Source organism: Xiphophorus maculatus, chromosome 5 (assembly GCF_002775205.1).
Source record: "Xiphophorus maculatus strain JP 163 A chromosome 5, X_maculatus-5.0-male, whole genome shotgun sequence".
NCBI classification, from domain to species: domain Eukaryota; kingdom Metazoa; phylum Chordata; class Actinopteri; order Cyprinodontiformes; family Poeciliidae; genus Xiphophorus; species Xiphophorus maculatus.
The window spans coordinates 5894057-5921678 of NC_036447.1; the positions used below are offsets into that span (position 1 = coordinate 5894057).

General features: G+C 38.8%; 1 protein-coding gene across 12 annotated transcripts in view; it reads left to right on the top strand.

Moving 5' to 3' along the window:
- Positions 1 to 27622, top strand: part of LOC102233011 (teneurin-3) — a 323707-nt gene that overhangs the window by 293254 nt on the left and 2831 nt on the right. For all 12 annotated transcript variants that reach the window (XM_023333407.1, XM_023333406.1, XM_023333410.1 and 9 more), the window contains 23 exons: positions 141 to 295; positions 878 to 979; positions 1171 to 1344; positions 2071 to 2130; positions 2229 to 2391; positions 3504 to 3642; positions 3760 to 3865; positions 3990 to 4132; positions 7362 to 7540; positions 10911 to 11015; positions 11157 to 11287; positions 17273 to 17442; positions 17595 to 17721; positions 19609 to 19806; positions 20157 to 20216; positions 20465 to 20809; positions 21665 to 21909; positions 21995 to 22176; positions 22333 to 22535; positions 23961 to 24071; positions 24188 to 24330; positions 24466 to 24590; positions 25305 to 25435. In XM_023333407.1, coding sequence (XP_023189175.1) covers positions 141 to 295; positions 878 to 979; positions 1171 to 1344; positions 2071 to 2130; positions 2229 to 2391; positions 3504 to 3642; positions 3760 to 3865; positions 3990 to 4132; positions 7362 to 7540; positions 10911 to 11015; positions 11157 to 11287; positions 17273 to 17442; positions 17595 to 17721; positions 19609 to 19806; positions 20157 to 20216; positions 20465 to 20809; positions 21665 to 21909; positions 21995 to 22176; positions 22333 to 22535; positions 23961 to 24071; positions 24188 to 24330; positions 24466 to 24590; positions 25305 to 25435 — 3497 coding nt within the window. The remainder of the gene's footprint in view (positions 1 to 140; positions 296 to 877; positions 980 to 1170; positions 1345 to 2070; positions 2131 to 2228; positions 2392 to 3503; positions 3643 to 3759; positions 3866 to 3989; positions 4133 to 7361; positions 7541 to 10910; positions 11016 to 11156; positions 11288 to 17272; positions 17443 to 17594; positions 17722 to 19608; positions 19807 to 20156; positions 20217 to 20464; positions 20810 to 21664; positions 21910 to 21994; positions 22177 to 22332; positions 22536 to 23960; positions 24072 to 24187; positions 24331 to 24465; positions 24591 to 25304; positions 25436 to 27622) is intronic.

The following is a 27622-nucleotide window of genomic DNA, read 5'->3' on the forward strand; positions in this document are numbered from 1 at the left end:
TGTGTCTATGCTACCAATTTTAAGTCAAATCGTAATAATTCATCATTTAAAAGGTTGCTAAATTATTATGTGTAATATCTAAACTTTCACATGTGTCTTCACTCTTCCTGTTTTCCTGTGAATCTGTCTCTGCTGTCCAGGGATTGCAGCCGATAAGAACGGACTCATCTACTTTGTGGACGGAACGATGATCAGGAAAGTGGATCGTAATGGAATCATTTCCACAGTGCTGGGCAGCAACGACCTGACCTCTGCACGACCTTTGACCTGCGATACCAGCATGCACATAAGACAGGTTAACATACAGAGCATTTATAACACAGCCACAGTGTAACTGTACCACACTGCTGTTTTTAAAGTGAAGGCTTGGAGCCAGTGTAAACCCCTGTTGGTTGTGATTGGTGGGTCTGAATGCAGTGAAGCAGAGAAAACACAGATAAGCTTGAATCTATTAATGAGAGAAGAAGTTTTGTTGGGTGAAATCATTTCTATTCTGTTTTTCTCTCTACTCCTCATCCCCAGCGAAACTCTTTGTTGTCCATATGTATTTACTTACAGCCTAAAGCTGAACATAGTAGGGAGTGTGAGAGTCAGAAATAGTACACTATTATTGCACCTTATTTTCAGATTGACAGTGTGTGATATTGCAAATAACAGATAGGAGGCAAGTAAAGAAACAGCTCCACACTCGCACACATTAAGCTGCTTCTAGTATTTGCTGCTGGTTGTTTGTTTTTCTTTTTATTTGTGTGACAGAATTCAGGTCTATATCATATAGGGAGAGCACAGTAGTTTATTACCAGTTTCACATATTTAATGTGCAGCTTATGGTTGATGATCCAAGGAAAACGAAGCTGTCATTCTTCTCCGTGTTCAGGTTCGATTAGAATGGCCCACAGATCTCGCCATCAACCCCATGGATAACTCCATCTATGTCCTGGACAACAACGTTGTTCTTCAGATCACTGAAAACAGACAGGTACGTTTGACATCTGCACTTTTCGTACACCTAACTTCAAAAAGGTTCATACCCTTGAGCTTCTTCACGTTTTTTCACGTTACAACTTCAAACTTCACTGTATTTTATTGGGATGTTTATCTGTAAAGTGTGAAGTAATTTGAGTTAGAAAACAATGTCCTGTGTGTGTGTATGTGTGTGTGTGAGTTCAGGTCCGTATAGTAGCTGGTCGTCCCATGCACTGCCAGGTACCTGGTATAGAATACACCATGGGAAAGAGAGCGGTGCAGACCATGCTGGAGGGAGCGACCGCCATCGCTCTGTCCTACAGCGGCCTCCTCTACATCGCAGAGACAGATGAGAAGAAGATGCACCGCATTCGACAAGTAACCTGTCGCATTTTTATTTTTATTTTTATGGCACATTCACTCTCTCACATTTAGTGATATTTCCAGGTTACGTCAGGAATATGTATTGTAGCGTTTACTGTTAAATGTTGCTGTTTATTTAATTCAAAAAGGACAATGCACATCACATAATATGCCAGAGTTGGCCATAAAGGCTAGTAGTCCCTCAGGGTACAATCAGTATAAATACAACACATTACAGTGCAATACAGACAAATTGGGAAGCTTCTTCCATCATCAAAATAAATAAAACACATTTTTTTTATCTGAAAAAACAGATTCGGTTACACATTTAAAAAGAATAAGAAGCCATACAGCACAAAACTTTACCTCAATACATAAAAGAAAAAAAATGAAAATAAGAACCACATGAACTGTGCCTGCATATTTGATTATCTAAGAAAAATTTTAAGTTAGAAAATGATTTAAAAGACTGGTATGTTCTTATGCTCTCTGGTAGTTTGTTAGAATAAAGATGTAACTGATTTACTCACAAATTGCCACTTTTATAAAATAATGGCCAAAATAATTCAGTGACCAAGAGCCCTGAATCAATATTATTTCTTATTATTTATCAGTTTTTCTGCTAATATCCAACACTTGCAACTAAGAGCTCTCGTTTGTTCCTTCGTTTTCTGTCAAAATGCCTGGCTGCTGTTTCATTTCATATTTTTCATAGCTATACATCTTCTGCTGTACTTCTAGGTGTCCACCGATGGAGAAATTACCCATCTGGCTGGTGCATTATCTGACTGTGACTGCAAGGTACTGCAGAGTTACTGCAACGTTTTGCTCCTTCACATCCATCAGGATATTTATATATATTACATGGAATGATGGTTTCTTCCTGTTTGTTTTTGCAGAACGATGCCAACTGTGACTGCTATCAGACAGGAGACGGCTACGCTAAAGACGCCAGGCTCAGCGGTCCTTCATCTCTGGTGGTGTCACCTGATGGGACTCTGTACGTGGCTGATCTGGGAAATATTCGAATCCGGGCAATAAGACGCAACCAGCCACGCACCGGTACGAACATTTATAGACGGAACTATTTTTAGGCCTCCACATATAAATGCTGCATTTCTGCTGAGGGATCTGTGGAGGATCTCACTGAACTCTGAAATATTCAGGACTAGCTGCAAGACCAGCAGGAGGCGCATGTGAGCTGATATGATCACACTTTTTATCAGGTTAATACAAATATTCATGCTTCTCGGTCTATTTTTAGGGAGAGTCCTCCAAGGAAAATCATCTAGCATGTTTTCTGATTATCACAGTAAGGATGAAATATTTCATATTTAATTACCTCTTAATTCAGAAAGAAAAATCTGTAAAGGCCACAGTGTCATCTGAAGGATTTCAGACACAGTCATCTTTTGGAGTTGAAACCTTAAATCCAGCTGATTTTCTATTATGAATTAATAACATTTAGCAAACAAGAATTGTTTTCAAGTGTTTCAAAAAACATTTCACACAAGTCTTTAGCCCAGAGCAACAATCATGTAGGTTTTATTATTAGTGTATCTGTCTTCTTCTGCCAGGATTTCACCTGTACTAATCACTCCAGTGCTTTGATCTACTTCTGTCTTTATTGCATTTTGTGTATTCACATATTTCTAATTATATTTAGAAGGTGGTTTTAATTAAAACTGTTCAGTTTCAGTTTAATACAGTTCAACTCCTTGCTGTTCCACGCATGTCAATGAAGCAGAGCCAGATTAGGCCGTGGAGGCTGGGGAAAATAAACACAGGAGTTCCTTGTCAAAATACCAGCTGGAAAAAATTGAAAAAATAAGAAAATGTTAGAGGGAACATAACAAAGCATTCAATATAGAGGCCAAACTTGTCCTACTGCTTGTCATTTAAAGTAGTAACATTAGTAAGTTGCAGTCCATGCATTATTTATATATTTACATCATTTTCAACAATATTTCAGTGGAAATCCAGTCAGAACTCATGCATGTCCAATAAGACTGACCAGTAGAAAGCATCTCCAAACATGGTCAGTAATCACAGTGTTTGTCAAATGGCTGCTATAATCGCTGTACATTGGTTTAATAAGGCAAAGTCAAGAGCTGGAGAATAAATATGAGTCTCTCTTCAATCAGAGTCTCTTCATCTGTCTAACCCATCTGCAGGCTCTTTGGCTTCAGGTCCCAGCTCCTATGAAGTGGCTTCTCCAGCCTCACAAGAACTTTATGTGTTTGATTCGAATGGGACTCACCAGTTCACCATGTCTCTGATCACTGGAGACTTTAAGTACAACTTCAGCTACAGGTTAGTTTGACATTTTTACAGTTTTTTCCCCTCTTTATTAAACCATAAAACTGCAATGGTCCATTTTTTGAAGCATAGTTCAGTTTGTTCTCATTTTCTGCTTTCCTATCCTCTCAGCAACGAGGAGGATGTTACCGCGGTGACAGACAGCAGCGGGAACACACTCCGTGTCCGTAGAGACACCAACAGGATGCCTGTACGTGTGGTGGCTCCTGATAATCAGGTGAGATGTTCACATTTTTGCACATTTACATTCTTTGAGGATGGCCATGAGTCACAGATTGTTCTGGATTCATGGCAACCATCTGACTATCTGGTTGTATTTTATTTTATTTTTTAATGTACAGGTCATCTGGCTGACAATCGGGACTAATGGAGGTCTAAAGTCTCTCACGGCTCAGGGTCAGGAACTGGTTTTATTTACTTACCATGGCAACAGTGGCTTGCTGGCTACCAAGAGCATCCAAATTGGCTGGACTACATTCTATGAGTAAGCCACCTACTGACTGTCGCATCTAAATGCATGAATGTAATCTGTAAAGCTATGTGGGGACGGAAGTAAAGCTCCAGAATAATTGCATTGTTGATGCCGTGGTAATTGGGGATGATAATATGTCCACTTCACTTGACACAAGTGTTTCAGCAACAAGGCTTGACATCATAAAAACACAAAAAAGTCATAAGACACCAACAATTGAGAAATTCAATGAGAAAACATTGCATTTTGCTGAGTGTCATCATCAATATCAACAATACACATCAGGTTCAAAGAAACTCTGAACAGCTGTGTTTTTAGTCTAGATTTAAAGGAACTCAGTGTTTCAGCTGTTTGCAGTTTTCAGGAAGTTTGTTCCAGATTTGTGGTGCATAGAAACTGAATGCTGCTTCTCCTCATTTGGTTCTGGTTCTGAGGAGCAAACCAGAACCAGAAGACCTGAGCGGTCTGGAGGGTTGATACAACACCAGCAGATCTTTAATGTAGTGTACTGCTGAGCCGTTCAGTGATTTATAAACTAATAACAGTATTTTAAAGTCTATTCTTTGAGCTACAGGGAGCCAGTGTAGGACTTCAGAACTGGGGTGATGTGCTCTATCTTCCTGGTTTTAGGGGAAAAGCAAGCAGCAGCGTTCTGGATCATCTCCGAACATAATGTGTTGTCATTCACCATCAGTCTAGATCTTCTGGTTTCGGCAGGGACAATCTTACTTTATTTATGTGCTCTTTTACACAATCCAGGACTTCATCAAATAGATTTGCCCTCATTCAAATATAAAGAAATCTTCTTTATATTTGACACTAAACATATAAAAGAGCTTCAGGTTTTTGTTAAATTGGTGCTTGGCTACGTGAACAAATTCATTGCTCTTCATCATTGTTTTTGTTTGTGATTTGGTCTTTCTCTTGCCTCAGGCCACAGTTGGAGCTGTGCTGTGGTTTGATCTGGTTTGAGGCGACGGATGGAAGTGCTCCCACTAAGGCACTTAACACACACCTGTGTGTTTGCTACAGTCCCCTTCTAGCTCCTCTGGGTCAAATGAATAAATCATCTTTCATTGTATAGCCTCCCACTCAAAAATCTAGCCTTTATTTAGAGAGTGTATTCGGTCATGGACAGTATTAACAAAGTCACCATTGGCACATTTTTTCTGTTATATTCTGCTTTTACCGATGCAGGTTAGCCTTTTGAAACACACAATCTCGGTTTCAAGAGGGACATGTTCACACAAATAACACCGAAACCGATGAGATAAACCAAATGAGATGATGAATAGCATCAAAAGCATTTAAAGTCTTCAGTAGCTGGTTGAAATCAGACTGGAGCGGTCTTGCGGTCTTGCTGTAGGGAGATCCAGGATGAGGGGGCAGCGGTAACATATGAGAAGACTTTTTGTCCAGCTTTAATTGGGCAGATGGAAGATTGAGAGTAAAAGAAAGTCTAAAGCGCAGGCTGTGACTGCACTGTTGACGGGATGTGAAAGTTGGCAAGACTGATAATAACAGTGTAAGTATTGATTAATTCATTCACTTGCTGAAATGAACATGTTTGCCAATAGGACAGCACTCAGTTCTCCGAATGGCCAAGGAGGAAAGTTGATTTTATGTCAGTTTTAGAATCATTTCTGGTGTTGACGTGAAGATGTGTTTGGATCATTATCCTATTGAAAAAACCAATAATGACAAGCCTTCAATTAACTGCCAGAGGACACCAGATTTTATTCTAAGTGCTCCTGGTACTTGAAAGAGTTTATGATACTTTTGAATCTATTTGAACGGCCCAATTCCAATCTTTTCACCCCAGAAAATATGCGACTTGTTCCACTTCCATATATGATTCTGAATCTGATACATATCCAGTCTGCAGTCTGAACAGTCATGTTGGAATTTATCCGAATTTTACGTCTTTGATGTGAGACTTGTCATAATTGTTCACCAGAAGATGAGAGACACGGTAAATCTGTATGTCAACAGTGGCCGAAAATTATACTTATGAAAACTCTGATAATGTTTTGTGTCTATGCATCCAAATAAACATATCTACAGAAGTTACAGTCAATGCTCTACAAAAGGTCATTGCTATTATCTTGAGACAATACTATCGGCTTCTATTACTCAACAATTTGAAAACAATCCATAGACGGCATCCATTATTACTTAATTAAACGGGGTGCTTTAACTAAGGTGCTTTAACATCTCCGTTGTTCTTCTGCGCGTGCAGGTCCTTTGTGAAGTTTGACTTTGATCATATTTAATAAGTAGTATGAATGAGCAAAACAAAAAATTTGATTTCAGCAAAAATTTGGGACTGAACATCAAGAGTTGCTGTTCATGCCTACTGTACTCAACAGCGGACATGAGATGCTTTTCCACTCATTTATTCTCTGTTTCAGACCAAATCCTTCCTGGATTGTTTGCTGCAAAGAATATTAATCTTAGTTTCATTTAAGGAACTTGTATAGATGAGCAAACACTGCACTTTTATGTTTGAGAGTGAACATAAAAGTGGATTGTTGTTATGGTAACTTGGTAACCCAAAGAGATCACTCTTTTCTGCAATTTTTGCCATCTTCATCACTGTGTGATGAAGACGTGTGGTGACAAGATAAATATGAAACCTCGCTCAGCCTTGCTTCTCTCAGTTTGAACTTGTTACTTAGAGCAATGAGTATATGTAGATATGGGCAGATGCCAGTGAGTAACTATTTTCTTGTAGCTATTTCCTGATTAAGTTTAATATATCTCTTCCTTACAGGAATGCCATGTTCTCTTTTCATTCCTATTTTGAGGAGCATTTAAGTGAAGGGGGCTTATATGCCATGTTATAGTTATACTTCTAGTAAACAGGAAGTCATGTCATGAGTTACTAATTAAAGGTCCATACACAGTCTGATAAAGGGAATGGTAAAATATCAATTTAAACATGCTTTAATTACATTCATTGTATAGGAAATCTTGGATGTGCCAAGAGATTTAGCTGAAAATATTTCTTCTTTATTACTGTTAAATGTACCAAAACTGAATCTTCCTGAAATGTTTATGCTAATGTGATGTTGCTGTGACAAATGATTAACCTATTTTAGGGCGTTTTACACGTCTTAATAAGTGTGAGGACTTGCTGCATGTATGTATATTCAGGTAATTTTCTCTGTATTGGGAAGATCCATTACAGTAATGACATCTAATGTCCCCTTTCTCCTTCTCCTGCATTCTGTCCTTGTAGCTATGACAGCGAGGGTCGACTGACGAATGTGACCTTCCCCACTGGCGTAGTCACCAATCTCCACGGCGACATGTCTTCAGGAGCCATTGCAGTGGACATAGAGACGTCAGGGAGGGATGAGGATGTTTCCATAACAACAAACTTATCGTCAATAGACTCCTTTTACACTTTGGTGCAAGGTAAAGTGCTGGCATGCATATGACTGAGTCTGAAGCTCAGATATAAGGAAAGGTCAGACTAATTATTATGATCATTATGAAAAATAAAAGTAAGTCAGATCCAAAGAAATGGAGCTTTATTTCTTCATTTTTAGATTTTATCACCTTTCCCAGTTTTTTCCCTGCTGCATGTCAGATTGTCACAGCAGTTATTTTAAAAATTTAAAGGAATAAAATCTGTTGCTGTTCACAAATCCATCTGCCAAAGTTTTATATTGTACAAAATACGAAAATACAGCGGCTTACTAAAGTATTCATACTTATTACAAGCACAAACTTCAGTTAAATTTATTGGGATCATGGCAAAAGATGTTGGTGTTCTGTTACAGTGCTTGTTTCCACATCTAAATTAGTACCAATACTTTTTCTGCTGCAGGTTCTTACTCGTTCTTTATTGTTGCTTTCAGTGTCTTGGCAGCTTGCCTGACCAGGTTCAATCTCTTCTTTTCAAAGAGTTTTGGAGAATTTTCTAGTTTTTGTAATGTCACTGTTACAATGTCACTGTTGTAAACAGACACAATGTACAGAGCTAAATACAGGCTGTTCCTGGAAGAAATCTGGTTGAGATCAATATAAATGTATGTCACACTTTTCAGATTCGCTTCCACTTTGCATTCATGAAATGCTTTGCGTTAGTCCATCAGGTAAAATAAAATAACATGAAGAAATCTAAGGGCGACAAATACTTCTGTAAGTCACTGTAAGCTGATGGTATTAAAAACTCACTAAATGACTGAACAGTCAGAGTAGTAAGACAAATTCCAGTTACTGAGAGACATGAGTATTAAGTCACAGATGGAAAAATAGGTTGTGTTGTTTTCTGTGATCTTTTTTTTTTCTGACGGTGACTGAATTTGGGATGCTGTTTCATTTGTACTTTGATTCAAAGCTTCTGTAACCCAGAATAAAATCCATTCTCATAAATTTGAGAGCAGCGAAAGAAAACATTCCCACTGGTGCACTTCAGCAATGTTGTCATTCTTTGTTAGATAAATACTGGAAAATTATATTTTTGCGGTGATGTTTATCGAACATTGCCTTCCATTTACCTCAGAAGTTTAAAGTTGGATGTCAAATTTGATGCTACAGATAGATGAATCCTGCTTCAGCTGCAAGTCTAGGGGATTCAGAACAGCTTCTTCCTCGATTTAAATTGCTCTGCTTGTGTAATGTAATCTTGAAGTTAATGCATAATGAGCATCGATACAATATAAATTTTCTGTGTGAAAAAAACTTGTGTATATAGGACTACAATAGTGACGTCTCTGTTGAGAGTACCCTCTTCCTATCCTGATTAATTCAAAGTCATGGACAACTAAAGCATTGCTTTCATCAGTTCACTTACATTTATTCGTGTTTTTCCTGCCATCTCATCTACATGCGTAGGTAGGTGGCATCCCATTAGGTCCAGGTGCAGGCCAGCGACGGTAAACAAGCTAATTTAGCTGCTATACTTAGTCATATTAATGATGCAGTTAACTGTTTGAGAAAGCGGAATATGTGGAAACAAGAGGTTAAAAGGTCATTTGCAGACATTTACAGTAAACTGTTGTTTCTACTGAATCACCATGTGCAATAATGTGCTGGGAAATGACTGAGATAATAAAAATATAACCCTACCCCACCTAATGTCATTTCACATTCTGCAAGATACTTAATGCAAAATTATCCATTTTAATTAACTAAATTACCAAAGAATCTATTTTTTTATTTTTTCATTAACGTACATTGTAGAACTTGGAAATGGAAACATATTCAGGTATTTCTCATGACATGTTAAAGTTAGAACTCTGAAGCTCAGCCCACATGAAGTTGCACAGGCATTACATCACACACAAAACACGAGAAATGTTGAGGCAGAAAATATATTTTATTTTGTGTTATTTGATAAAATGATTTTCAAAGAAAAAAAATTGACGAGAGTAAAGTGTTGTGCAAAACCACCTCAGACTTTTTGATCGACTGTCTCGTAATAATTTCAAGTGGTCTGGATCAATAGTTTTCCAAGCTTTCTAAAGTGAGGGTTCTGAAGCTCTTCCAGAGTTTTTTCTTTTGTAATTTTGTCTGTCTTTCTTCTTAGTTTTTGTTCAGTAGATGTATCTGAATATGCCTTTAAAATGTTCAGACTGTTATTGGAAATTAAGAAAACTAGAAGAAAAAAAAGAATAAACCAGAAGGAAATCACAGTAATGTGTGCAGTGTAAACATCCTTTTTAAAAAGGTTGAAATGGTGCAAAAAATCAGACAATGATAAGTCACTTTCTAACCTTTTTCCCATGAAATGTAACATTTATTTTATGTTACATCATATGTTACACTGCACTAATCTGGTTGTTAAAGTGTTCACACCCTTACAACAATACCAGATTAAAGCAGTTTTGGTTCCATTTCAGTTTTCAATCTTTTTTTGGAAATCTTTCAGCATCTTGTTTATAGTTTTGGTTATGTGTAGGCTTTTCCATAATTTTCACTTTCTTTCTTTGTGCTGAGTTTATTTGGATAGGTGCTTATTCTCCAATGTTGAAAAATGAAGTCTCTCTTTATTTTCAGCTTTCCGACAGGTAACTATAGGTTTTGGGACAAATTAACTTGAATTTGTAACTATTCATAACTTTAACGTTGAAAAAATTTTATAAGAAAAAAAAATCCCAGAGGATAAGATTTCCAGAATCAAACTCCTTGATAGCAAAATGTAAAGATTTACTGTTGAGACTTTTCCGCTTGACTTGCATTGAGTCATAAAAACCAGGCTGAATTCTTGTCAGTATGTTTTAATATTAATTAAATGAAACCAAAAAACACAGGTGTCACAAAAAAATCTATAGTAAATGAATGATGTGAGAACTGAAAAACAGAGCGGAAATACAGTGAGAGTGAATGGGGAGGGAAAAGGCCAAATGCAATGGTTAGCCAGGCCTTTGTTTAATCAAGTTATTTAATTCTGTTTGCTGTATTGTTGCATAGATCTAGCAGGGTGTATATTTAGTCAAAGATAAAAGAGTGCCGTCAGCCACTCTGTGTCCTGCTTGCACAAGCAGCCATTAGTCCTGTGGGAGGCTGAGAGGAACATAATTGAAAAAGGCTGAAGGATGTTAAACCTTCTCTCTGCTCCATTAGCAGGTTCAAACACTTCGCCCAGAGATGAATTGTTTCTCACCTTACTTTGTCTCCTTGCTGTCTTTTAGCTGCTCTTTCCCTCCCTGCCTTTCGTTTTCCTCCCTTTATCCTCATTTCAGTTCACAATTGATATGTTCTTCAGTAAATCCTTTGAATGTTGCAATGTAACGGCATATTGATAACTGCATCTCTTGCTTGTACTTGTGTCATGCAGACCAGCTTCGAAACAGCTACCAAGTGGGTAATGACCATTCACTCAGGGTCATCTATGCTAATGGGATGGACACACACTATCAGACAGAGCCACATATACTGGCAGGTAGGTTTAAATTATTTACCATATCCTGTAGCTAATGTTGTGCATTGATGAAGCAAATACTTGTCCCTCTTTCTCAAAGCCTTCACCAGTCTGCATATTGTAGTGTTTGTAAACCCCAGATTTCTTCTAATGTCTCTTTAGGAGCTGCTAACCCCACGATCGCCCGGCGAAACATGACCCTGCCAGGAGAGAACGGCCAGAACTTAGTAGAGTGGAGGTTTAGGAAGGAGCAGACCCGAGGAAAGGTCATTGTGTTTGGGAGAAAGCTGAGGGTGAGTACTCTTCAGCTACAGATGTTGACTATGGATAGTGATAGACCACGATTTCTTTAACAGCAGAAAGCCGAAGGGTGATTGATTTTTTTTCTGGATTATCAGTCACTCCAGAGTGGAGTTATTTGATATGGCTGAAAAACATATCACAATGTAAGAGTTTCATATTAGTCAATATTGATAGTTATGGATTCATTTTTTGTTTTAAATATCTCAAAAATACTGTTGAACTGGTGGTGTGACCTTTCCTTTTTACAGTTTTCACTCCGTGCCATTGTTTTTTATTTTTACACAATTATGAGACAAAACATGAAACTGCTGCTGCACAATTTTCTCAACAGGTTGTTTTTATGTGACCAAAGAGTGAGTGAGTTAGTTGATGAAATTTTGCTGGACGATAAATTTCCCTAGAAGTTATTGCAATAAACTGCAATATTGCTCATTTGAAAACATTTTCAAGTAATGTAATGGTAATGATATAAGCAATAAACTTTAAATTCTAAAGAATATTTAACACTGGAAGTGGAAGACATTTTAAATATCCAAAATAAATAAACAAAACAGCAGAAAAACAAATAAAATTAATTATAAAGTATCTGTAAATAAAATTGTTCTTCAAAAAAAGAGCTTGTTAAGACCAAAACACCAGACAGAAGAGTTTTGTCATCCAGTTTTTGGTAGAAAGAGAGAAAAAAGAGAAAAAGCAATTAATCATGCAAATTAAATGTAAATTATTGAGATCTTTTTAATTTATTGTGTGATTAATTAATTTGTTGATCACTGAGACAAGCCTAGTGAGACTTTGAGTGTCTAAAGCCTGTCCTCTACCTACATCTCCCAGAAATCTGTCTTGTTCTGGACCCGAGTTCAGTGAAATGTTTTACATTTTTATCAGACATATTACCTATTGATACTGATCGCGTGTCTTTTGTGATTTATATTGTTATTGATTTATTGTCCAGCTCTACTGCCGTTTCTGACTCACTGATGTCTGTGCTCTGAATCAGCCTTGTCAGAGGAGAGGAAGGAGAACATGTTCAGGTTATGGTCATGCTGAGGCCTTTGGCTGCAGAAACTGGACAATATCATGTTGCTGTTATAAAATTAAATTGAAGTAGTCAGGAGCTTTGAGCATTTTTATGATACTTTATCCCCATAGTAAAAGAAATGACTTAAAGAATGATAGGACACGGGTAGGAGAAGAAAGCAGGGAGGGCAGATTGGCTTTGAGGCACTCTCACCTGCTCATGTACGTAAAAACATCATGGCAGCTCCTAAAAATTAATTATGAAGTAACACTGCAGATAATATTGGTAACAAAGTGAGCAAGAAAAAAAGTACTAAGAAAAAGATTCCCCCAGCATGTCGAATTTGTGTGTCATAATTCATTTTATCGCATTTCTCTTAATTTATACTTCCACAGACATATTATCATCATATTCTTGTAAGAATAAGGGAAAAAAGGTTATGCCATCCATGTATTATGCATCCTGTATACCTGCAGGCTCTACAAGTGGCTGCTGAGAGCTGCAGCACATCGGATTGCAGGATGGGTTGACAGGGTCATATTGATGCCCACAGGCAATTTACCAGTTCACACTTTCAAATTTTTACACTGTTGGAGGGAGAGCGTACAAACGCTCTGCTCGCAGCACGACCCCAGCTGTCTGTGAGAAGAAAAATCTAAATTCTTGCTTTTGGACAACAGAGCATAGCTTTTTTATTATTTATCTTATTTGTGTCATCATCTGTGGGAAGAGCGTGCAGATGGGAATACATCCATGACCCCGGTAATGAGACAATCGCCTGCTTCGTTTTTGCTCTGGGAAGTATTTGGATGTGTTTGGCATCTGTGTGGCCTCTATTTTCTGGTGTTAAAGAAGCAACTTCTTGCAAGTTTATTTAAAAATAGTTTTAGAAATCCTAGACAAATAAACTCTGTCTAGGTGAGGAAGGGTTTTTCCAGGATACCAGTGAAGCTCAGAGGTTTATTTAGTGATTTGATAAAAAGAAAAATAGATGTCTGCAAGGTCTTGTCGAATTGTCATAAAAACAGCAAATGTGAGAATCTATGTTAAATTGTTTTGTTGCAACTAGGAATTGAGCTCCAAAATACTTTTTCCTTTTTATCCCAAAGGGAAATAAATGTTGTCATAATCCAACAATGACAACACCATCCACAACCACTTTAAAGAGAGGTTGTGAGTGGTGATGCAATAGCAGCTAGTGTCGCAAAGAATCTGAAGAAGCTTCTGACTGGAGACTGCTGATGTATGATAGTCATGCTAGCAGCTCATTATCCAGACAACAGAGACGATATTTCACAGAAGCATTTTCTGGATGACAACCTCCGCTAATCCACCGCATTTGCTTTTGCCGCTTCTCTTTAAATCTCTGTCTGGCCTTTTGGTTAGAAAGCTGGACAGTTAGAGTCATGGGTATGATCCTGGCTAATTACGATCGATGGAAGAGACGGTTTTAACATCCTTTTTCTCTTCTCTGCATCCATGAAGCCTCCCTTTTTAACTCGTCTGGGAGTAGGGGTCATAGTTCAGGTATTTTTTTGAACTTTCAAGATACTTGTCAGCTTCTACCTGCTGTAAATGTTCCACAGTTACGCATCATAGCAACTCTCCCGAAAGTAAAAAAATTAAGAGCAAACACCTTCCAGCTGCACAGCATCCAAAACCACAGGTGATAAAAAAGCAAAGCCTCAGCCAAAAAACATTTGGATGCCAAATGGCTATTTGGCATCCAAATAGCCATATAAAAAAGAAAAAAACAAAATAAACAAAAACTAAAATTTATCAATCCCACAGTTCCAACATAAATGGACCCACACCCTTCAGTTCATCTACCTCCAAGCTGGGGTTGATTAGAGGTCCCAAGCAGATTACAATTAAAGTGCTTGGTGCAGTGCAGGTCATCAGAGCCTCCTACCAGCCTGGCAGGAGAAGCAGAAGTCTTCAAGCACCAAAAGTGCAATCTTTTCTTGGGCTCTAGCTTGCCATCGAACCTGGCCTGAATAATAAACAGGACCATTTTCTCAGTAAAAAAAATAAATTCCCTTCTCACCCACCGCGGGTGGTTCTTATCCTCTGAGCTCGGGTCCTCTACCAGAGGCCTGGGAGCTTGAGGGTTCTGCGCAGTATCTTGGCTGTGCCAAGGACTGCACATTTCTGGACTGAGATGTCTGATGTTGTTCCTGGGATCTGTTGTAGCCATTGGTCCAGTTTGGGGGTGACTGCCCCGAGGGCCCCGATGACCACAGGCACCACTGTGGTCTTCACCTTCCAGGCCCTCTCCAGTTCCTCCCTGAGGCCCTGGTATTTCTCTAGTTTCTCGTGCTCCTTTTTCCTGATGTTGCAGTCGCTTGGTATTGCTACATCTATCACAACGGCTTTCCTCTGTTGTTTATCCACTACGACAGCTGGCTGGATAGCTCAATAGATTCGGTATATCACCCGAGAGGGCAGGGTTCGAATCCAGTCTGGGTCCTTAGGCAAGACCCTTCAAGCTACTGCCTACCTCATACCATGAGAGACACAAAAATGCATAACATGCCGGCTCAGACGTCGCCCGGCCAAACAAGGTCTGCGTCAGGTGTTGGGGAACCAGAGCACCTTGATGACAAATGGGCTACTGGAACAAGACGGAAATGGGCGAGAGATGAAAATGTGGATCTGTTGGAATGCTACTACTCAAGTAACCCTAATCAGAGAGGTTACATGCAAAGACTGGTGAAGGAATGGTTACTTCGACATCCCCAGTCAACACTAAGCGCTAAACAACTAGTAGCTCAGTGTTCCAACATCCGCAAACGGCAACTGCTATCAGTATATATATATATATATATATATATATATATATATATATATATATAATCAAAACATTCTAATGTGCACACAAATTCATTAAATGGCACTCTTTGCACTATAAATAATTCTAAAACAGTCAATTTCAGTTAATATGCATTTTCAATAATTATAAAATTCTATATAAATTACATCCATGAAAAATCCAATAAATATGCACCATATAAATTAGTTAACATGAAATGTAAAAAAAACCAAATCCAAACAAGTGCTCAATAAATATTTAAGGCACCTTATTGTCCATCAAATGGGTTAACAGTCATTTAGCAGCTACACCGACAAACAGTGACACTGAGCTAATGCTAAATCACACACCAATTCCGCAGTTTTATCTCACACAAACAGATTTTTTTCACCTCCTTTATGGCTCTCAGTAGTTGGCTCCTACAGTTCAGCGCATTATGTGTAAGCATCATACAGATTTAAGGTGAATGATGAATGACACAACACTAACCTGCAGCTCTGCTCCTCTCAACGCGTCCTAATGTTTCATACCTCCCGGCTCCTGCTAATATACCTAGCAGATAGGCTGCGATGGCACATGTGACACTGATTCCCAACAGCGATTGGCTGTGTGGAAATCTCGCGAGAATCGCTGACATTACGTTAAAGATATCGCGAAATTTGAGATAAAGGGGTCAGGGAGTGGAGAAACCGGATAATGGGGGAATGGAAGTTAAAATTTATACCCGGGTTACAAGTAGCCAACACAGACTCAATGGTTTTGTTCACACCCTAAGCTACAGCTATATGCAGACTACAATATCCGTACAAAAAAAATCAATGTCATCGTTTGTTTGGCTGGGGAAATTGCACTCAATCGGAGAAATCCCACAGAGAACAGTGAAGGGAAATGGGAATTGAGTGAAATTGCATAGGAAGGCAATGGCCAGGCTAGACCTGACCCCAACCCATTGTAAATTTATTGGTCTACAGCTGAGTCTGTGGCTTTTATTCAGCTACGCTGGGTTTCATTCAAGTGGCTCCTGGCCAGTGTTCCAATATCTTCCTCATCCCCCTTTAATTCACCTCACTGATTTTAACTGGTCCTAATTCACAAATGAATGAGTAGCTTGAATGAAAAGGTGAGAAATTGGACCCTTGGACATCTTCCAGCCAGACTCTCTGTTTAATGAAAGAGGTCTGTAAGCGATTGATTGGCCGGTTTGTAATGTTTGTCATTGCTTCAAGGATCTATAAGGTGAGCTTAGCTGCAGATCTGGGCTATCTGTCTTCATAAATTGGATTTTAACAGCACATCATTTAGATGGTGATTAAGCCTGGCTTGTTGGTACAGGGATGTTACTAGGTTTTATGGCTGTCAAATCAGAGATTTGTTTTATTTCATAGATTGTGGTACCGACATTTAGATGAACAGTCAAATTTTAGGACATTACAAGTTAAATTCATTAGCTATTTTTTTCTTCTTTCTCTCACACTTATGTTAGATGTATTATAGATTAAAGGGGACATATCATACAAACTTCACATTTTGCATGTTTTTCTACTCCCATTTGGATCTCTACTGCTTCTAGAAACAGTCCAAGTGCATAAAAATCCACCCAGTCAGTTATTGGCAATAAGGTAATGTTTTTTTTGGTGTCTGGAAAATTAGGTGTTTCAAAAACCTTTCGAATATAATGTCACAAATCAGCAGGCGCTGCCCCTCACCTGGCAACCTCAGTGGTTTACAATGAGCTGTTAGTTTGTGGGGTATACTCAGTGTTTCACACACTGCTTTTTAGTTGTTTTTGTGTAATAAACACTGGCAGCGTAGAATCTACTTAGGTTTTTTTTTATTTATCCTGATAAATAAACCTCTGCATTCAAATAAAAGGTGAACTTTCGCTTTGCATTGAGTGTGTGCATGTTTGTATGTGATAGTAACGAACAGAGAGAGAAACTTGCAGACACTGGATAAAATATGTGTAGCTGAATGATACAGAAAGAATAAGGAACCAGCAATAGAAGATAAATCTGGGTATTAGAGCAGTTTCACTGTTGATAGACGATCACAAACCACAGCTCTGACTGTTTTCTGTGTCACAGTGCAAAACATTTTTATAAAAGATCAGTCCCTTATTGCTTATTTGTCTCCTCTGACATCCAGGTAAACGGAAGGAACCTGCTGTCTGTGGATTATGATCGCACACTGCGAACGGAGAAGGTTTATGATGACCACAGAAAGTTCCTGTTAAAGATCATCTATGACACGCAGGGCCACCCATCATTGTGGGTCCCCAGCAGCAAACTGCTCTCAGTTAACCTGACATACTCCAGGTAAACACATCTGTGCTGGGAAAGGGGTTACTGTTCTCATCTGATCTGCAGGTTAAATTATCCACCAGATTTAACTGCAACACTCCTATTTAACTTTCTAGCTGTAACTCTGTGAAATGTGAGCCTGACGGTGTGTGTTTGTGTGTGTTCAGCACGGGACAGGTGACCGGCCTCCAGAGGGGTCCAACCACAGAGAAGTGGGAGTATGACAATCAAGGAAGAATCATTTCTCGAGTCTTTGCTGATGGAAAGATATGGAGCTACACGTATCTGGATAAGGTAGGAAACAATACAAATCTTTTACAGACAGGCATACATTCCACTTTCTTTCTTACTGGGTCAGGTGTTCAAACATTTCCAACACAAAACATATCTGTACTGCGTCAAGTATCATGGTATCCTCCTTTTTTTTTTTTTTTACAATATCATGGTTTCTTTTATTTAGAAGGAGTATTGTTGGCGTTCCTGTAAAAACTGCCTGGTTTTCTGGACTTGATTCTGCTGTGACTAATGTGATGCAAAAAGGTTTTTCCATTGCAGTTTTAAGAAATACAAGGTGTGATATGGATGAATGTTTTTCGAAATTGCTGTGTTCCCATTCAGCAAATTTATTTTTGGAATTCAAATTTGCACAATTTTATGATCAGTGGAAACACAGCTAGTGTCAGCGAACCAGCATGATTCTGTCATCGCTTGATTTAACAGATGGTACAATTTTCTGAGGTTTTGAAAGCCTTACCTTGTCTTCTCCAAGCGTTCTATATGTAATTTTATTCCATATGAATCAATGTTTGTCTCATTTCAGCATAAAACCTTTCTCCAAAAGGTAACTAGCTTGTTCCAGTGGGCAGCTACAAAGTTTTTACCAACCAAGAAGAAAGTTTCTATCTGCAGTAAATGTGCGGTAAAACGTACTTCACTTTGGAGTTGGAGAAACTAGTGTTCAAGCTGCTTTTAGTTCATGCCAGGCTTGAGCTTAAGTGGTTTCACAGTTGTTCCTGATCAATGTATTTTCATCAGAGAGAGGCAGTATATGTGTGAAATAGTTTGAACTGAATATGTTGTAATCTGCAGCGGCAATGGTGGCAAAAGAAACTTTAACGGAAATCCATATCTTCTTAAAAAGAAACTGAGTAAGTGGAGAAAATTTGAATTAAATTTCTGCACCAAGTTCGTCTTTTTTAAGACTGATTTAAGTATTATGTCTTAAAATTATTCCACAGAACTTTTCAAATTCATTTTAATGCAATCATTCAGAAAAAGAACAGCATGATGATGGAAACGCAGGATAGAGTAGCAACTATCATGTAGGAAGGTGCTCTATAATTCTGAGTCTGGTAGTATTTTCCAAGGAATCTGCGCACTTACAAAAGACTGCAAAAAGCATGAAATGAATGATTGTAGAAAGGCGGCGAGTAAAGTAAAGGAAACTAAGAACCAAGAAACTATCTTGTCCTCAAATAAAAGAAACTATTGATGTCAGGAAAGCAAGTCTGACAGAGAGAAGAGAGTAAAAGAAGAAGAAGAGACCATTAAAAAGTGAGTGGCTTTGAAAAACATCTCTAAGGGAGCTTAGGAGGGAGCAAAAAAACAAACAGTGTGAGGAGAAAGAGGACAGAGAGGAGGGGAATGAATCCAACACGTCTGCTGTGTTAGCCTAGGACGGGCCTGACACTCTGAACGGCACCTGGCCTTGTTTGTGTGGGGATACAGAAGGCGAATGATTGATAGCAATGGAAAGACAGACAGACTGACAGAGGTACAACGGTGAGACAAGACTCCAGGGATGCCAGGAGCTTAGTTAGGATGTTAGAGAGAGGTGGAGGCCAGGGGAGAAGCACAACAGAGGGCTAAAAATTAGAATCACAGAAAGGCAAAAGATGCAGCAGACCATGAAATACGTCCTCTATGGGGAAATGTCTCTTGTATTAATGTGAATCTGGTTAAGAAAACATCTGAAAGTGTTTAATATAAACTGAATATCTTCTGAATAATTGTCAGTCAGTTTCTTTATTCCTTTGTTCACATTCTTCTTTTATTGGCTTGATTAAAGTAATTGAATCTGTAGCTGTCTTGCTCTGACCGAAGAAAAAGAAAGGTGTCATACTCTCCCTAAGCTTTGTGTCCTGTTTGTAACATTCTGCTGTCGTCTCCTCTCTTTGACAGTCTATGGTGTTACTGCTGCACAGCCAGCATCAGTACATCTTCGACTACGACTCAGGGAACCGTCTATCAGCAGTCACCATGCCCAGCGTGGCTCGGCACACCATGCAGACCATAAGATCTGTGGGATACTACAGGAACCTGTACACCCCCCCGGAGAGCAACGCCTCTGTTACTGTGGACTACTCTGAGGAGGGGCAGGTGTGTGGCTTTTAATCAAACTGAAATTTTTAAGGAATGGAAATGTATAACGTATGTTTTCCATTTGTATTCATCCTACTAAGTCCTAGTTTTCACAATTTTCTTTGTATTAAATATTGCAAACTATTTGTTTGTGTTGGTCAATCACATAAAAGCTTAATAAAATAAATGAAGGTTTGTATATGTAGCATTACAGATTGCGTAGAAGTTTAAAGATGTTGAGGCTACAGGCGTATGGCTCTTTCTGATTGGCCCAACAGATCATTCACAATTAACCTGGAACAAACTCCCAGAGAACTGCAAAACTGCTGAAACACTGATTTTCCCTGTCCATATCTTTCTATGTTCAGCTCCTCAGAGTGGCTCATCTAGGAACCGGCCGACGGATTCTGTACAAATATCGCAGACAAGTATATGGCTTCATTATTATTGTTGATTATCTTAAGTTCATGTCATGAAATATATTATGACCACTTCATGTGTAGTTTTAAAGTTCACCTAACCAACACTGCTGAATGTCTCATGACAGGAAGATTTCTGTTAGGCATCATTTGTGTTGGTGTAAAAACAATCACCAAGGACTTCATTGATAAACACTTGCTTATGATACGTGACGATCCCTTAATGGCAATACTTATGGTTGTATTTGTCTCCTCAGAATAAACTGGCAGAGATCCTTTATGACTCAACGCGGGTCAGCTTCACGTACGACGAGACCGCTGGCGTGCTCAAAACCGTCAACCTCCAAAGCGAAGGCTTCATCTGCTCCATCCGCTACCGGCAAATCGGCCCGCTGGTCGACCGGCAAATTTTCCGCTTCAGCGAGGACGGGATGGTGAATGCGCGCTTCGACTATACCTACGACAACAGCTTCAGGGTCACCAGCATGCAGGCTGTGATCAATGAGACGCCGCTGCCTATTGATCTATACCAGTTTGACGATATCTCTGGGAAAGTGGAGCAGTTTGGAAAGTTTGGAGTTATCTACTATGATATCAATCAGGTAAGAGACGAGTCATTTCAATAGATTTAACCAGTCGTGAGGAAAAGTAGGTCTTCATGTTGTGCTTGCAGTGATGAACCAAAATATGTAGAGCAATTAGAAGATAGAAAGCAGAAAGAATATTATAAATAAGAGTTGGCTATGAGGCTTCATAGTATTTCATATTGATAAGTAGTTTTGTGTAAATACATACTATTCTTAATCTTATTGGGTCAACTCTTCAAATCTAAACATTGAATTGGTTCATTTAAGTCACTTCCATGGCCACGGGTACAGATGACTGAACAATGGAGCAGCTGCCCCGCCATTTTTAAAAGTTAGACTGAAAATTGTAAGGGCAGAATCATAAGTTTAGAACAATGTCTAACGGAAATGTCTAAAAATATCTTGACATGTTATAATAACTTGTTCAAGCATTTTGCATGTTAAGACTTATTCAACAAACTTATGCTTAATTGTTTAGGTTGAGCCTTGCATGATACATTTTGATCAACATGATATAATCAATTCAAAATGTAGGAAAACGCAGATAATTGTACATAATCGCATTATGGACTAAAAGCCTTTGCAACTTGCTCAGTGGAATCAGAAACTGCTTTTTTTTATGTGCACAAGTGACGCATTGAGGAGAAGATTGAACAAGTAGTTTGGAGAGAAATGCACCAGAGCAACTGAGAAACAGTTTTTCTCAGTTCCTCTTGACATGAATCAGATGAAACACAGCAGAACATTTTTGGACGTGTCTGTTACTTCACACTACTCCTAAAATCAGCACCCACAGGCTGTTTTCAAACTAAAACTAGCTGTAAGCTGTATGTGTCACTGATGGAAATCAATGTTTACTTCCTGTTTCAGATCATCTCCACAGCAGTGATGACCTACACCAAGCACTTTGACCAACACGGCCGGATCAAGGAGATCCAATATGAGATTTTCAGGTCACTCATGTACTGGATCACCATTCAGTACGACAACATGGGCAGGGTCACCAAGCGCGAGATCAAGATCGGACCCTTTGCCAACACAACCAAATATGGTTATGAGTATGACGTTGATGGACAGCTGCAGACAGTCTCTCTCAATGAGAAGTTAATATGGAGGTGGGATTTATTTTATGGAACTACTGTTTGAAGAAAAACTACTGGGTTGCTGTGACAGGTTGACGGTTTAATGCCGGCTTTGCAGGTTTAACTATGACCTGAATGGAAACCTACACTTACTGAACCCGGGGAACAGCGGCCGTCTGACGCCGCTACGCTACGATCTGAGGGACAGAATCACTCGTCTGGGAGATGTTCAGTACAAAATGGACGAAGATGGATTCCTGAGACAGAGAGGAACGGAGATATTTGAGTACAACTCCAAAGGTGGGAATTATCATCCAAACACACTGAACATGACAGAGCAGAGAACAGATTTACATCCTTGTAAAACTATCTGCTCTAGAACAAATCTAGGTTTATATTGCAGAGCAAGCTTTTTGCAATAGCGATGTCATAACTTGTTCTTTTGTTTGATTTCAGGTCTTTTAGTTCGTGTTTACAGTAAAGCTGCCAGCTGGACCATCCAGTACCGTTATGACGGCTTGGGTCGGCGTGTGGCATCCCGGAACAGTCTGGGCCAGCACCTGCAGTTCTTCTATGCTGACCTGAACTACCCCACCAGGATCACCCACGTCTACAACCACTCCAGCTCTGAGATCACCTCTTTCTACTACGATCTGCAGGTAGCTGCCGTTGTACACTAATTCTGACAGCCATTAGCCACGTTTCCATCCTATTATCATTCCAATCATGAGCAAACTTTGAAAATTTCGCAAAAAAGAAAATGTGAATTAGGTGTGTTTCCTGGTTGTCTGCGTAGCCTGGTTGAATCGCTCCAAACCAAAGTGTAATTACGTCAGATGTTGACGTTAAACTTGGCTATATTAATCAGGCATAAATGTTCACTACGTCTGAACTTACTGAGAAAATGTGTTTTCATCTCCCCTTTAACACATCAGCTTTTTTACAGAAAAGCCAAAAACCACCTCAAACAAGGGTAAAACAAATTTCCAAGTGTGAATCATATGCACTTTTCCTTTCTTATTTTACAACATATAGTGTGTGGCCAAAAGTAGTATTTCTTTTTTGTTTTGGACTTTGGACTTTTTTGTAATTTTGCTTGACAAGTTCTTTGAACTATTGATTTTCTTTTCTGAATTTTATTAATTTAGGAATTTACTTATTTCATCTGATTTATCTTTATTCTCTTGTTGCCTATTTAATTGTTAGAGAAACCAACCTGTAGCGTATTGACCATTATTGAACATCAGCACCAGACAACATAAGACTAATTATTTGAATTATATGTGCCAGTAACAAAACTCACACCACTAAGGCAGATGTTGGTTCCAAGTGTTGCACAAAGGGTCATTTTTTCTCATTCAGACACCTGGATCCCAAAATGTCTATCCACACCACTGCATGTCCTCCAAATTACATGACAAAAATTTGCATTCTTTCAAGTTTTTCTTTTCTCATTATTATGTTTATTTGTGGATATACATGAGATCTGAAGAATAGAACATGAGCTGCTTTGTAGTCTTTGTCACAGACCTGTAGCGCCTCCTGGAGGAAAAGATTGTGAACAACATGCCGATCAGGAAGACATTCAATAGACCTGCTCTCACTTTACATTATCTCTCTCATTTTTCCTCATTTAAAGCTTTCTCTTTAAAGTTCAGTCCGCTGACACCTGCTGTCGTGTTTGTACTCCATCTGTCAGCTTCTAATCCCAAAGATCCAGCATTCCTCTCGCTCTGCCTTCCACTTCAAACAAATAAAGCTTTCCTCATTTAGAGTGAATTTAGAAATATTACTTCTGTCTGGGAACTAAGGATCTCCCACGACGTTAGGCTTGTGTGTGTGTGTGTGTGTACGTGCGTGCGCGTCAAGCTTCTCCCACAGCGCTCACAAGTGAATGAACAGGTGAGTCTGGGAGGCTTTAGCAGAACAACAAAGAAATAAACATATAATGATGATGTTTGTATCATTTTTTTAAACCCCTGTTGTATATTACGAAGAGTTGTTCTGCTGTAATGATAGAAATTACTGGTATAAATCATCTCTTAGTTTTAATGAATGTAAGTGTGTTGTGTGTGGTTGCGCAGGGTCATGTGTTTGCCATGGAAATCAGCAGTGGAGAGGAGTTTTATATTGCGTGTGACAACACCGGGACTCCGCTGGCGGTCTTCAGCAACAATGGACTGCTCCTTAAACAGGTACGACTGTTTTCTCATCAACCGCAGGAAGAAAGCAGCTGAGCATGTTATCTGTTTGTGAAATGATTTTGTGTGCTACGAGCTGATTATGAGTTAATAAATGTGTGCGTTTGCAGGTACAATACACAGCATACGGGGAGGTTTACTTTGACTCCAACCCTGACTTCGTCCTTGTGATCGGGTTCCACGGCGGCCTGTACGATCCTCTGACACGACTGCTGCATTTTGGAGACAGAGATTATGACATTCCCGCTGGGAGGTAGACCGTCTGTCTCTTATTCGCTCATTTCTAGTCCAAGCATGGCATACGATTGCATGCAAGCACTCGCTGTGTGCTTTGTCAGCGTCACACCTGATCAGGTGCTTCGGTTTGTTTCTTCTTCTTCTCCTGAAGATGGACAACTCCAGACATCAGCACGTGGACGCGTGTTGGGAAAGACCCTCAGCCTTTTAACTTGTATATGTTCAGAGGGAACAACCCCGTAAGCAAGATTCATCAGGTCAAAGAGTATGTTACAGGTAATAAGTTCAGTCAGAAAAATCTTGCCCCATTCACTGCGAAGACACAAAACCTTACCAAGTATATTTGGTCCATATTCCGGTGCAAATATTTTTGTACACTTGAAATAAGACAAACCTAACTTATACGCAATTTTTCTGCAAGGTATAGCTGCTTGTTTTAAGTCAATAACTCCATAATATTGATGAAAAAGTACTAGTTCCAATAGGAGATTACTTCACTCATAACATGGGAAAAATGTCCTGCTGTAAGTTAAATAATCTGCCAGTGTTCTGTTACACCAGCAAAGCAGGATTTTTTACTTTTATTTGAAACCAGAACAGAAGTCACAGTAATTGCTGCATTCCAGTTACCTGGGAAATGGGAACTCGGTGCTGGATTTGATGCCAAACGTTCTGGTTAAGAAGTCTGCATTTCAACATGGAAAAGCCTATAAACATAGCTTTCAATTCCTCACGCAAACATCATTTTAATTTTTATTTTCCATAAGCAAACATCAATTTCCATTTATTCAGTTTAGAGTTGCAGGTGCTACATGTAATATTGATTTTAGACGCACTCTTACATGTGTGTCTTGTAAAATTAACACGTTTCCACCGCACTTTACTACAGTTCCCAGTTCCAAGTACAACTGTATCGCAGCATCTGATGTTTACTGGGTTCTTTAATTCGCCTCTTTGTTTTTTTTATTTCACTGCCTGTTTTTTCTGCAGATGTCAACATCTGGTTGGTCACCTTTGGCTTTCACCTTCATAACGCTATTCCAGGATTCCCTATTCCCAAATTCGACCTGACAGAGCCGTCCCTGGAGATGAAAAAGAGCCAGCTTTGGGATGACCTGCCTGTGTGTATTCTTATTCATTTTAACTACAATGTTTTAGATAATCTGCCACTGATGACTGAATCCACAATACCAAAGTATATATAGTAATGTGGAACGTTTTTCCAGAGTGATTCATTTGCTCAGTGAGATCTTTTATCACCTCTCAGCAAACTGTGGCTTAAGATAAAGGATGACATTTCAGAAAGCTGAGATTAATTTATAGTTAATTAAATTCATTGCTGATGTCAGGTGTGTATGCAAGAAGACTGAATGCTGTAAATAAATCAATGTATCTGTTTAAAGGTGCACACACTTATGCAACTTATGTAGTTTATGTTTATATATATGAGCAACTTTTGCCTCATGGCACTTTACAAGACCAACAGATGCAGTAAAATATAATAAATTCAGCCCGATTATTCAAACAGATTGAGAGATGATTATATACTTTATTATCTACTACAATTTGACTCTACTGTAGTTATTCAACAATGTAGTCAAGTTCAGTTTATTATTAACTTAAACTCTAACTTTACAGCATTGCGGAGGATGCATATGCTCAGAATGAAAGAGATCAAAGCACTGAACCCTGTGGTACTCCAAGAGTTTCCCTTGTGACTGAATTACATGCATCATTAACACAAACAAACTGGAATCTACCATACAAATATGATGTAAACCAGGATATTGCTGATCCCTTGATGTTTTTCCCCCTAACGGATTTGTTTGTTTACTGATTAAATAATACAGTAACTTTAAATTTGGAAAGAATTATGAAATTGTTTTATCATTCAATAATTTTTTACATTGCATTAGTTCAGAGTCATAAAAAAATAACAGAGAAATAATTACTTCAGCTGTGATGTCTTGACACCAAACTACTATAACATTACATCTTTAGTCTATATGGACAGTTGGACATAGACAATTGGACAATTGATGTTATTTTGTTGTAATATTTCTGTCAGCTGTAAAATTCACAACTTAAATACTAAATGCTCTCTTTGTAGATTAAAACGTAGCTATTCTGTCAGGACCTGTTACAAAAGACCCATGACGGCACTGACAATAAAGACAAAGCTCTGAACAATGACAGAGGAAAATACTGGCAGAGATAGGAAAGCGTGATCAAGTGAAGCCAGTCACTCCCATCTCGACCTTATTTTCTGCTCCTTTCTCTTCTCCTACCCCCTCTCTGATACTGGGGTAATTATATTGGACAGACTATCAAGCAGTCACACTTCTACTCAAACAGTTTGTGCAGCTTCAGCCCAGAAAGAGAGTTTGAATCAAGACAGTCGCAAATAATAAGAAGGGTAGGAGAGAAGTGTACGTAGAGGATCAGAGAAGGTGAGGAAGGGAGTCAGAAAGGCTCAGAGCAATTTAAAGTGTTATCTGAAGTGAGGAATAATTTTTTTCCATAGACCTTCCGAAGCTGCGGGCGTGTTGACCAGCTGAGCCAACTAATACAGATACACACGTGCAGAAAAGATAGTTTACAGAGCAGACCACGTGTACTATGTATTAGCATTGTACAGTTTAATGCACTCCTGTGGAGGAGCTGCATTATGGGGGGTGGGGACAGTTACAACCCCCAGCAAACAAAAATAAAACATAAACATTTTCATTTTAAGAAATACAACTAAAAATCAGCTTAATGAATAATAAAACAGGGTTTTATGTAAACAGTCATGGCTGAATGTAGAAGAATAAAGGCCCCTGGGCTGGATGGAGTCAGGTCTGGTGCCCGATGCCAGATAAGAAAATATTTTACTCATTAAAGTTACAGAACAATAGGTAGGGCTGCACATTTGCAGGGTCAAAATTGAAGGAAGGTTGGTTTGCAGATGGTTTCCATGTTGGTCCCAAAAAGATGATCATTTTCAAATATTTGAGTGTTTAATAAATAAAAATTCAATACTTTAAGAAAACAACACATCCAAAAGGAGCTCTTATCTTTAATATGAGATGTTTAATATGACACTGTTTATAAAACATACATAGTACACAACAGAAAACTTTGTACTCTCCCCCAAAACCTGGAGCCCTGGGTGACTGCCCATAAAGGCTGGCCAAGTAAAAGTTTTTTAACAGGGACCATTTGTGGCCCTTGCACTGATTTGTATTTTTATTATGAAGACATTTTTTTGTAGTTACAGTAAAATACTACTGACATAAATTTGATATAATGGAAAATGTTTAGTGCAA